This window comes from Pseudorca crassidens, chromosome 10 (genome assembly GCF_039906515.1).
Source record: "Pseudorca crassidens isolate mPseCra1 chromosome 10, mPseCra1.hap1, whole genome shotgun sequence".
NCBI classification, from domain to species: domain Eukaryota; kingdom Metazoa; phylum Chordata; class Mammalia; order Artiodactyla; family Delphinidae; genus Pseudorca; species Pseudorca crassidens.
The window spans coordinates 71,814,245-71,826,757 of record NC_090305.1 but is presented as its reverse complement, the minus strand read 5'-3'; the positions used below and the strand labels follow the sequence as shown (position 1 = coordinate 71,826,757).

The 12,513-nt window shown below is 43.9% G+C and overlaps 1 protein-coding gene across 10 annotated transcripts in view; it reads left to right on the top strand.

Moving 5' to 3' along the window:
• Positions 1-12,513, top strand: part of RFT1 (RFT1 homolog) — a 54,301-nt gene that overhangs the window by 12,612 nt on the left and 29,176 nt on the right. For all 10 annotated transcript variants that reach the window (XR_010947067.1, XR_010947066.1, XR_010947065.1 and 7 more), the window contains exons 7-10: positions 5,537-5,615; positions 9,640-9,690; positions 10,409-10,539; positions 11,664-11,808. Coding sequence is in view for 1 of the 10 variants with exons in the window: in XM_067754755.1 (XP_067610856.1) it covers positions 5,537-5,615; positions 9,640-9,690; positions 10,409-10,539; positions 11,664-11,808 (406 nt within the window). In the remaining 9 variants the exon portion in view is untranslated. The remainder of the gene's footprint in view (positions 1-5,536; positions 5,616-9,639; positions 9,691-10,408; positions 10,540-11,663; positions 11,809-12,513) is intronic.

Here is a 12,513-nt window from a genome sequence, read left to right as displayed (position 1 = left end):
TCCCTGAGCGCTCCCCAGGGCCCACCTGTACCAAGCCTGGCCAGCTTTTCATACTGGACCAGCGCCTGCACCCAGCAGTATTTTGGAAAGGAGCGTTTTTACTGTTAATACAGGCAAAGATAGAGAGGGTAAGGAAAAGAGTCTGACAAGTGTGTACTTAACCCTGTGACGGGCTCAGAACTCCAACCTTCAGTTTCCTTATCTGTCAAATGGGCATAATAAGAATACCTCCCTCCTAAGGTGGTTGTGAGAGCCAGATGAGATGGGGCATATAAGGTGCTTAACACTGTGGCCTGGCATGAGTGCACATCCATAAGTGACAGCGCATACCATCATCAGCATCCCACTGCTGCTCTGAGAGCAGGAGTAGCTCCACTCGAGCATCCTAGCCAGGCAGACGCTGATGACATTGCTGAGAGCTCAGCGGTTTCATCTGGCAATCTGTCCCGAAAGTACCCATGCTCATGTTGTCAGGACAGAAGTCTTGACCTTAAGAAGGTTGGGTGTACCTGTCACACATGATGGTGGCAGCGTTCCTGCTGACAGAACACAGCCCCTGCTGGGTGTTCTCTGGGATACAGACACGTAGGAAGGTGACTTCTTAGGCTCAGGGAGCTTCCTGTGCATTTGGGAGGCAGTAGATACAGATCTGAAGCCTGCAGGACTCTCTCCAGACCTCAGGGTCCTCACTTTTAAGGTGAGATTGTTGGTCTACACAACCTCTGAGGCCCCTCTTAAAGACTTACAGAATTCTGTGAAAGTATTTGAACTTTGACAAAGAGCCGTTATAACTGCCATTGACTGCACACTTACTCTGTGCCCGGCCTTAGGCTAAGTACTGTACTTGGACTTCTGTCCTTAATCCTCTTAGTAATCCTATGAGGTAAATACTATTGTCTCCCATTTTACAGGTGAGAAAACTGAGGTTCAGAGACATTAGGTGATGAACCCCAAATCACACAGCTGGCTTTGGACCCACTTCTCTCTAACTTCTGTCTATGGAAAAACTTTAGTCTGTGTGTTTAAATCTCTATGCTATGAAGTCTTCCAAAAGAAATTGGCTTATTGCCCAAAGTAATTATTTATTTACTTAAAGATTGGGAGATTCCAGGTAGAACAATTCATTATTCAAGTTTACTTTTTTAAAGAGAAAAGAAAGGAGACAAATCTGAATGCAGTGGATGACTACACCAGCAACATGCCTAACTTGACTCTCCAGAACAGCTTTCTGCCCTGGGGGCTCCCTTCTACGAAACTGGTCAAAAAATTGCATTCACAATCAACTTGACCAAATTGGGAGATTTCTTGCCTCCTCTTATAGAATTCCATCTTCTTTTTTTTTTAATTAATTAATTTTTGGCTGCATTGGGTCTTTGTTGTTGTGTGTGGGCTTTCTCTAGTTGCGGTTAGCGGGGGCTACTCTTCATTGTGGTGCGGTGGCTTCTCTTGTTGCGGAGCACGGGCTCTAGGCGCACTTGCTTCAGTAGTCGTGGCTCACAGGCTCTAGAGCACAGGCTCAGTAGTTGTGGCACGTGGGCTTAGTTAATCTGCGACATGTGGGATCTTCCCGGACAAGGGCTCAAAACCGCGTCCCCTGCATTGGCAGGTGGATTCTTAACCACTGTGCTACCAGGGAAATCCAGAATTCTATCTTCTTTAATGTTACTTATTTAGCCTTAAAATAATGACATCTCAAATAACGGCTGCCTTTTACATCTTTTCTATTCTTTGACACTTCTGAGGGATTTAATATGAGAGATCAGCTAGCATGCAAGTAAAGCTGAGGAATTTAACATAGCAAGCATGTACTAAGCAGTATCCTGTCTTAAGCACTGTACCAGGTGCCCTGAGTGAGGTCCCTGTGCTCATAACTTGCACTGTGGTGGGGAGATAACATGTGTACTCTGCTAACTACACTGTGTGTCTAGCGTTAACAAGATAGAAGCACAGAGAAAGAACTGATGAATTCCATCTGCAAGCGTCAAGGAAGGCTTCATGGAGGAAGCTGCTTTTGAGCCAGGCCTTGACGCCTGAGCGGGCAGAGGTGAATGTGCACCTGTGGTAGAAATGAGCATTCGTGGCTGTAGGAAGGAAGAACATTTGCTCAGGGCCTGTTATGTGCCCATCACCGTGTTGGAATTGGGATTGCAGAGATGACTGGGTCCTTAGGTTGGTTGGACAGCTGGGGAGGGGAGAGGTGAGGAAGCAAAAGGGGGAAGGAGGTGACGGCGTGCTGGTCTAGAGCCAGGTAGTAATGGCTTCAGTGCTGCCAAGTGCAATTCAAGGGCAGTGGAGCCTAATGAAAGGTTTTTGAACAGTACCATGGTCTAATTGCTTGTGTTGAGAAACTTACCATCTGTTACAAATTTATCATGTCTAGTTTTCTCTCATTCAATGCTCATACCAGCTCCAGGAGATAGGACTTCTTATCCCTCTTTGTAGGTGAGAAAACTGAGGCTTAGCAAAGTTAAGTATTTTGCCCATGGCCTTCGTAGTCCGTAAGTCAGGAGCTGTAGGGAATTCCCTGGAGGTCCAGTGGTTAGGACTCTGCGCTTCCACTGCAGGGGGCACGGGTTTGATCCCTGGTTGGGGAACTAAGATCCCACATGCTGCCGTGGCCCAGCCAAAAAGAAAAAAGAAAAAAAAGGGTAAGGAATGGCACTTCCCCAGTCTCACCCCTGGGTCCAGTGGGTGAGACTCCATGCTCCCAATGCAGGGGACCTGGGTTCAATCCCTGGTTGGGGAACTAGATCTCACATGCATGCCGCAACTCAGAAGCAGCCCTCATGCCACAACGAAGATCCCTTGTGCTGCAGCTAAGACCCAGCGCAGCCAAAATAAACAACAACAACAAAAAGTGAGGAGCTGTAGTTTGAGCCCCAGTCTCTGAGCTTGAATCCAAAGCCTGAACCCTACCATGAGGAGAGAAAAGGTTGGAAGAGGCAGTGGCAATCATCTATCACTTTTCAAGTGATGAGGACAGTGGAGGGTGGGTGGAAGTGGGAGCATGGACGAAACCAGGGCAGTCGATAGCCCTGGAGCGAGAGGGAGAGGAAAGAGTGCTGTGTGGGGTGTGGAGGTGATGGAGGGCAGGGGACAGGACCGTGGCCCTGGTGACTCTTGTCAGTGTGGTTAAAGATGCAGCTGGTTGGACCATTCTGAGTCAGAAGAGTTTGGGAAGTGGAAGAGTGACTCAGGTTAAAGCACAATGAGCCCCTGAGTTCTGATTCCAGACCTTCTCCAGAGGTACTGCACATCACCTTTCCCCACCTGTACCTCAGTTTCTCCATCAGTACCGGGAGGCAGTGGAATGGCTTGTTGGTCACGGGATTCTGGAGAAATTCACAGCCTGTAGACCAGCTCAGCAATACCAACCTAGCTCTTGGGGAAGAGGCCTCTTTCGACCTTCCGAAGTGGCAAATCCATTCAGAACAGAATGGTAAAAGCCCGAAGAGTGCTTCTTTTTTCCACCACTTAGCAGGTGCCTCTGAGAAGAAACCCAATCTCTGATCAGACTTCCTGCCTCTGTGTCCTTAATGAGCATTTTGGAGTTAGTAAGCAGTGTGGCTGTTCCTTCCAAACCATGGGTCCATTTAAATTGAAGGCATTAGGAGAAAGGAATGCTCAAGTATAAGCTTGAAGATCAGATGCACTGTCATGATTTCACTCTCCTAAAGAACTTTTTATTTTTATTTTTTAAAGAGCTCAGCCACCTTTCCAAATCAATTCACAGCCTAACAGCAAGTAGGCTTCACAAAAGCCTTGTGGGCCCACTGTAACTGTTCATTTCCTTTGAAAAGAGCACAGTTACTGCTTTGCAGATCACACCCCTCGCTCCCTCCAGAGGACCACCTGGCATGGAGGGGGCAGAGTGTGAGAGAGAGAAGGTGCTGTACCCAGGCTCCCCTGAAGCCAACTATGGGCGGGATCAGTGTACGAGGATGACATGGTCCACAGTGTCCCCTAGTGGTGTAGGGCGGTCTGGCGCTCTTTGTTCTGGGGAAAGGAAATGCCTAGTTTCTTTCTCACTGAGGAAAATTTCCTCCTGGACTAGAGCTACCCCTGGCATTTGGCTCCAGGTCCAATGATGCACTGAAGTCAGTGTGGTTTGGCAGGATTCAGAACTGTCCTCCAAATATGGAAGAAAGGTTCTGAAACCAAAGGGTGAGGAGATTTGAGGACTGGAAATGACTCTTGCTTTCAAAGGGTACTCTAGACTTGCCCTGTCCTAAATGGTAATGTGGACAGGGCAGTGTGGCTACAGAGCGTTTGGAATTGAGATGAGCTGTAAGTGCACTCAATACACACTGGATTTCAAAGAATTAATATAAAAAATATGAAATGCTTCTAGTATTTTCATGTTGCAATGATAATATTTGGGGTCAAATCAAATATATTAAAATGAATTTTACCTGTTTCTTTTCACTATTCACTGTAGGCTGCTAGAAAATTAAAAATCATATATATGGCATGCATTATATTTCTACACAGATGGGCTTTGTGCCAAGAGCAGGGGCCCATGTGACTGGGACAGGTGCTACACCTGCCTTTGGGCCAGCTTCCATAGCTAAAATCGACCTTTTAGAGAGGTGGGGTGGGCTTGGCCTTGAGATTCACCCCTTTCCTCCTAAATAGCCCCCTGAAATCCCACCTTTCAAAAGTCATCAACTGAGTTAATAAGAACTTTCCAAAATGCAGGTACCCTGAGAATAAGGACCTAACACCTAAACTGAATATTCTGGAGTCCCAGGATGCCTTCATGTTTGAGGAGAGGCCCCTAGAAGGAACTGGAAGTAGAAAAAAAGAAGTCATGTCCAGCTAGCTTGCCCCTCTCCTGCATTTTGTGGTCAGCTGTCTGGATTTGAGGCTACCTGTCTCTTACAGGTTGACCTCTGCCCTTCCTAAGCATTTGCTTCCTTCTTACCCTCCTTGTCCCTAGGAAATGGGCAGTTTGTTGCTCCCCCTGAGAGTTTGAGAAGAGCCATATCAGAAGTTTGTTTTTTGTTTTTGTTTTCCTTTTCTCTGTCGTTCCAATTCTATGTGGTTTAACTGACCTGGAAGGCCTTACTTTCTTTTGAAATATACAAGCCAAGCTCATATGCTTTCTGTAAAGAGACCCTGGCTGGCTAAATAAAGCACTAAGACGTACATTGAGCAGAACTTGTCCTGCAGCTTGGCATGCTTCAGACGTCTTTTAAGGGAAGAACTGACTGTGAGCTGTGTGTGTTCCATGTGGTCAGCTTACTCTCTGGGCAGCAGCAAGGGGACAGCACATTTCTTTAGGGGTCTCAGTGAATGAATCTTGGGCAGGGCCCACAGGGAGGCTCTTCCACCCAGAGACTTTGTCTTCACATTTAGGAATGTAAGTTCTTTGCCAGGATTCGTTGGATGTTTTCTGTGTGCTTAGCAGTAAATGAAAAATTAGTGGGGACTATCCAAATTGGGATTTAGAGACCAAACTGAATTTCAGTAGTATTACTGTATTCTTAGACTTGGAATGCCTGGAGTTTTTGTTTTATTTTGTTTTTTCTTCTAGGCTTTTGTAAATTGGGAAGAGGCTAAATTGACTTGGAGTTTCTTCAAACAGTCTTTCTTGAAACAGATTTTGACAGAAGGTAAGTAAAAGGTCTCTCTGAGCAGTCAGGAAACCGAAGTATCAGCCAGGGGATTCCATAGAACTGATGATTGCCTAGATGCAGACCACCTGCTGCCTAGAGCCCCCAGGGCAGAGGACCCTCAGAAATGGGAGTTTTTTAAACAAGGAGAGGGAAACTAACATTTATTTAATTTGATACTTCAGTTGTCTAATTTAAATCTCCCCACAGCCTTGTAAGAAAGATATTGGCCCCATTTATTATGGATGAGGAAACTGAGGGTCAGTGAGGTTACATAACTTCTGCAAGAATGAGGAGCAATTTAATTTGAATCCAAGTCTAACTCCAGAACCCATGTTAACAGCGTTTAAACAAATGTATTATAAAAATATTATATCAATTACAGAAAGTTTGGAAAATACAGAAAACTATCTGTAATCTCATTTTCCTAACTTTTTATACACTTCTTTTTCTGCACTTTTTAAGACCATGTTTTTCTCATTTTATTTTCTTCAACAATAAAATTCACCTGTGGGATAGTTTGGTCAGCCTTCCAACTTCTCGGGACTTTCCAGTTTAACAGTGACAGAGCTCTGAAGCAGAGGGCAAACCAGGAGCTGAAAGTATATGTAATTTTTCTATATATACGTATGGTTTATTTATACCCAGCTTTAGTTCAAAGAATGAGATTGGAGGCGGCTATAAGCTGCTGAAAGTAGTAGTTTCTCTCTATAAATTTCGTGTGTCTGTACATCTATATATCTATTACTGAACGTGTTTCTAAATATTTTCAAAAATTATCTTTTAATTATGAAAATAATATAACCCCATTACAAGAATTTTGGAAAATAGAAAAGTTTCCTATAATTCTAGCATTCTAATACAAACATCATTATTATTATCTTGTTGTTTTTCCTTTTCCACCTTCTTTATTTTATTCATTATGCTTCCAAAGGGAAGTAACCCCCCTAAGCCTCACTTTCCACATCTGTGAGTTAAAGGATAGGACCAGGAGGTGCCTGAGGGCTCCCTGAACTTTGCGAATGGATGTTTCTAGCCTGAGCCCATAATGCTGCCATTACAGAAGTGAAACTGTTCATAGGGCTTCTGGAGGAAGTAAAGGTCAGAAGCCTTCGGAGAGCTGAGTGAAGGTGCCTTAACGCTAAGTTTCTTGAGAGCAGTGAGTGTGCTGTTCACCACTGTCTCCGTGGCACCCTGCCGGGCCTGAACCATAATAGGTATTCAGCAAGTATTTTTTGATAAAGAAAGGTACTGTAGTGAAATTGTATATTGTGATAGTTCCCATTATTGTTAGAACAGGCAAAACAATGGAGGGAGTTTTGGGAAGGGGTGTTGCTTAAATGCACTTTTTTTTCCTCCTGAAGTTTAAAGGACAGTTTGAATGAGTTGAGGAATGGTCCTGAGTTGGTTGCAAGCAGTGGCCCTAAGTTGGCTGTGTGGACTGCAGTGGCTAGATGTGTTTGCAGTGGCAGGTGTCAGCTACACACTCAAGCCTCCCAAGCTGGGCCTGTTCCATGGTTGGGCCGTCCTGACCTGGCTGGCAGAGGGCCCTTAGGGACTTTCCAGGGCCTCCCTCTCTGTGGCTGTGAAGTAAGGAAGGGACTTAACAAGGACACCCAGATTCTTCTTCTCTAAAAACTACAGCTCTAAAAAATTTGAAATCATTTATTGTTATAGCGAAAATGTGTGTGTGTATGTATGAGTATATATAGTATATGTGTATGTGTGTGTGTGTATGTGTGAGTGTATAGTATATGTGTATGTGTATGTGTGTATACAGTATATGTATGTGTGAGTATATATAGTATATTTGTATGTGTGTGTGTATGTGTGAGTGTATATAGTATATGTGTGTGTGTGTGTGTGTGAGTGTGTGTATGTGTATATAGTATACGTGTATGTGTGTATGTGTGAGTGTATATAGTATATGTGTATGTGTGTGTGTATATAGTATATGTGTATGTGTGTGTATGTGAGTGTGTATAGTATATGTGTATGTGTGAGTGTATATAGTATATGTGTGTGTGTGTATGTATGTGTGAGTGTATATAGTATATGTGTATGTGAGTGAGTGTATATAGTATATATGTGTGTGTGTATGTGTGTGTATATAGTATATGTGTGTGTATAGTATATGTGTATGTGTGTGTATATAAATGCTGTTACTTTCTGCCCCCACATTTCCTAAACACTGTGTGTCAGGTGCTGAGAATACACAGATGAATGAGGAACAGGCCGTGGCCTCAAGGAGCTCATTCTCTCCCCAGAGACTCTCCCCAGGCATTTGTGTCGTTAACTCTGATACAGGGCTGTGAGGGGCTGTACTTGGAAATGGCAGCTCATTCGCCAGACATCTCTTGAGTGCTGTTTCATTTCCTGGAGCTCTGCTAGGCAGCCAGGCACACGGAGATGACTGAGACATGGTTCCTGCCCTCAGGGAGCTCACGGAACGTGGGAGGGAGAGGCCTTTTGTGCCAGAACCCAGGGAAGCCCCTGAAGAAAAGCCATTGCAGGTGGTGAGAATACCAACAGCTGAGGCTGGGAACACCAGCCCAGCCTGACTCAGGGCAGCTGGAGGGGCTAAATCCTCCGTGTAGGGTGTAGCAGAGGATGATGGTGTGATGGTGGGAGGTGGGGGTGAGGTTGGTGAAGGGAGGCCAAAAAGATAGCTCGGGGTAAGTTTATAAAAGGCCTCAAGGGCTTCCCTGGTGGCGCAGTGGTTAAGAATCCGCCTGCTAATGCAGGGGACACAGATTCAAGCCCTGGTCCGGGAAGATCCCACATACCACGGAGCAACTAAGCCCGTGCACCACAACTACTGAGCCTGCGCTCTAGAACCCACGAGCCACAACTGCTGAGCCTGTGAGCCACAACTACTGAAGCCCGCGCGCCTAGAGCCCATGCTCCGCAATAAGAGAAGCCATTGCAATGAGAAGCCCGTGCACTGCAACAGAGTAGCCCCTGCTCGCCGCAACTAGGGAAAGCCCACGCGCAGAAACGAAGACTGAACGCAGCCAAAAATAAATAAATTTCTAAAAAATAATAATAATTAAATAATAAAAGACCTCAAATGCAGAATCAAGGCGCTTGGACTTTTTGCAAACACTACAGAGCCATTTAAAATTGTGAAGACAGGGATTGACTTAAGATCTGTATTTGCAAAAGCTGGAACTGTTAGTGGTGAGGATGGATCAGAACAGAGCAGAGATACAGATGGGAACTAGTGCAGTGCCTGAGGACCTGTGCCTGGGAAGACTTGCAGAGGTCCCTGCCACAAATGCAGTGGCTGGAAGATTGTAGGCAGGGAAGGGCTGAAGAGAGACTTGAGATCACATTGCTTCTCATCTCTTAATATTGCTTTCCTCTTTGAGCAAGTTGCTAGGAGGTGAGAGTTGGCCCTTCAGAGCTATGGACACTCTTCAGTGCTCCACCTCCATAGTGGTCAGTGCTTTCCACTCACAGATAATAAGAACATTCATGGAAGTTGAGGGTGGGGAATAGGGCTCTGGGCTGGTGTCTTCACCTTGAAAGCATTAGACTGTCTTGAATTGTGAACTTGGGCTCCAGGGAACTGCCAGCCTCCACAGAGCTTTATCCACCCAAAGAGGAAACTTTTGATGAGTCTGTGCACTTAATCATGGACCTTTCATTTCACAGAATTTACACGCAGATTATCTGACCTCCCTGAAAACTTGAGATAATCATTTTCATCATTAACATTTTAGTAACTCCTCATACTTTTTGAAAAACTTATCAGACTGGTTTTATTGATTTTTGTTTTGTTTTTAATTTAACTGGTTTGGGAATTTGTTGTCAGTAAAGCCCCCTGCACTTTCCAAATTGTTATTATTTTGAGATTATTTGAAATCAACATTAGGACAAGGAACATGTCTTTAACTGATTACTTAATTTTTCTCCTTTGAGAGTATTTACCAACTGGAAGAGATGATAGACGATAAAAGAAAAGGAAAGAAGAAAATACTGTACATTTGAAATGCTAATTATTTTGCTTTTCCATTTACAGGCGAGCGATATGTGATGACATTTTTGAACGTGTTAAATTTTGGGGATCAGGGTAAGATGAAATTCTGTATTGTTTTAATTAAAGATGAACTATTAGTAGATACTTTCTCATATTTTTCTCTGCAGTTTGATACATTTAATGAAAAAATGAACCTGCAGACTATTTTTTACAAAAAGATTATAAGAAATGAATCCTGAAGATTAAAAATTGTAGGTCTTTATAAATATATATTTGACTATCCCCTCTCATTGACATGGGTGGCAAGTTCTCTTTTGAGATTCTCTGCCCTTACCCTGCTTTCTGCAGAGCTCTGGTGCTCATTTTGGGGGCCAGAGTGTGCTAAGGGAAAAGGGAGCTCATTGCAGTCACAGAGATTTGCTCCATGTTTGTGTGGCTATATAGGTCTTAATATTTTTTTCACATTTATTTTTGAATATAATCCCAAAGTAGTGCAAATAAAAATAGAAAAAAAAATCAACTTGGCATTAATGACTTTTATAAAAAAATGCTGGTGATGGAAATGTTCTGTATCTTGACTGTATCCATGTCAGTTGTGATATTGTGCTATAGTTTTGCAAGAATTTACTGTTTGGGGAACTGGGTAAAGGGTACATGGATCTCTCTTTTATTTCTTACAACTCCAAGTGAATCTATAATTATCTCAAAAAGTTTAATTTAAAAAATTAAATTAGAAAAAATTTTAATGGTGCTATAAAAATTCAAATAGAAAAACCAATACGATTGTTATTTCTTCCTTTTTGTTTTGTAGGCGTGTATGATATAGTGAATAATCTTGGCTCCCTTGTGGCCAGATTAATTTTCCAGCCAATAGAAGAGAGTTTTTATATATTCTTTGCTAAGGTGCTGGAGAGAGAAAAGGATGCTACACTTCAGAAGCAGGTAGTCTTGGTTCTTATGTCACCATCTCCCAAGTGATTTCTCTGTCTATGTGCAGGATAAACAGACAGAAACGTGGAGCTATCTGTTCCCCTCTGTTAGCTCTGAAATTTTCTTCTAGTTTTCATTCTTCTATCACATTCTGAATGATGGCAGGACGCTGAGCTCACTTCTTCTTTCACAGCTTCTCCTTTTTCCCCTGACCAGCCCTTCTTTTTCACCCTTTGTCCTTCTTTGTGACCTTATTCTTGTCCCAGCCCTCTCAGAACTCTCTGCGGCTGTCCCCAGCGCAGCGCAGACCTCCTTCCATGGTCTAGTCTTAGGTGTAAGAATGAGGTTGCCCCCCCCATCCTCAGATTCTCAGGAACAAAAGATGAACTGAAGGATGCAGAGACGGGGTCAAGGCTAACTGAGGGTGCGGGGAGGAAAGCATGCGGACATTTGGTCTCGCTCACCACACCAGTTGTTTAGCTTCTTAAGGACTGTGACATGCCCAGAGCTCCATTCTGACTCTGAGAATTGATATACTCCAGCCAGTAAAAACAGAAGAGATTTTAATCCAGGAGTATTTGGTTGTAGAAACTTCCCTTTTCCTAGAACCATTGAAAATGTCTGTCTTAGAATTAGAAGCAAGCTAAGTTGGCCTCTTACATCTCTTAGAAGACATTTTGCAAAATACAGTTTATGCACAGTATTTCAAAACGAGCTAATCTGGTTCTCAGACTGATTTAGGAATGTTTTCCTAAGTGTAGATTCCAGGAACATCAGGGTTTGGAGTTGTTTGTCAGGAGAAGCACGGTGACAAAGCTAGCTAACAATGTAAAAACTCATCCATTTAAGAATAAATGTCAGAAGGGGAAGTGAGTGTTTCCTAGGCAACATTTGAGATAGTTTATCCTAAATGAGTTAAAAACTAACCCTCCCCTGCACTGCCTAAGGAGGTACACTTTGTCTTTTTCCCTCCATTTGCTAATTGACATAGAAACAAACCCAGGCTACAGAAAAGCAGTGATGGCCCTCAGCAGTTGAAAGAGTGATCTGTAAAACAGCAAAGGGAGAAAGTCAGATGTGAAGTTTTTCTTTAGCTCATGATTCATCCCACTTCCTTCCCTCTCCCCCGGCCCAAGGAGGATGTTGCTGTGGCCGCCGCGGTTTTGGAGTCCCTGCTAAAGCTGGCCCTGCTCACTGGCCTGACCATCTCTGTTTTCGGCTTTGCCTATTCTCAACTGGCTTTGGACATCTATGGAGGGGCCATGCTTAGCTCAGGATCAGGTATGCACAAGAGGTTTTTCCAGATCTGTTCTAATTTCCAAACCGAAATATTTAGAAGAGTCTTACAAAATTCAAACACACGACTGACATGTGTGTCAGTGTAGGGAAAATTGCCGGTAGCTGGGGCACCTGAGGTCAAACCAGCTCAGGGTGCAATTAGAGCTTTGGCACCAGGTCGATCAGTCCCGCAACCTCACTTGGAGCAGGTGTTATGAATCCTTGGCTTTCGTCTCAGCCCTAAAATGTGTTTTGCCGATTGCTTCCTTCTGGGGTAAGCGAGGAAGGAAGAGAGCAGGCTCTGATGAGTCTCCGCTTGGTACTAAACACATCTGCACATAGTAAATGCCACATAAATCTCACGGCCTGATGGACAAAAGCCTCCGAAGGATAACCCAGAGCCATTTGCAGAGAATGAAATTGATCTCGGCAAATAAAGTGGTATATTTAGTCCAGTGACTCTTGGGTTTTGAAGGAGAAAAGTATTGAATGTGTCTAACTTTGAAACACTTGGTGCCCAGGCCACTGGGCGTCTCACAGCATCGCTGGGCCCTGGGAACTTCACCAGTTTCAAAATGCGCTGGGTCGTGGGGTGGCAATCCATTTGGAGTGTTTCATCTTGGGTTTAGCAAAGATGTTTTTAATTCCTCAGGTCACTAGACAAGAACCCTGAAGACTTCTTTCTGCTGCCCTATCTCAAATGTAAAG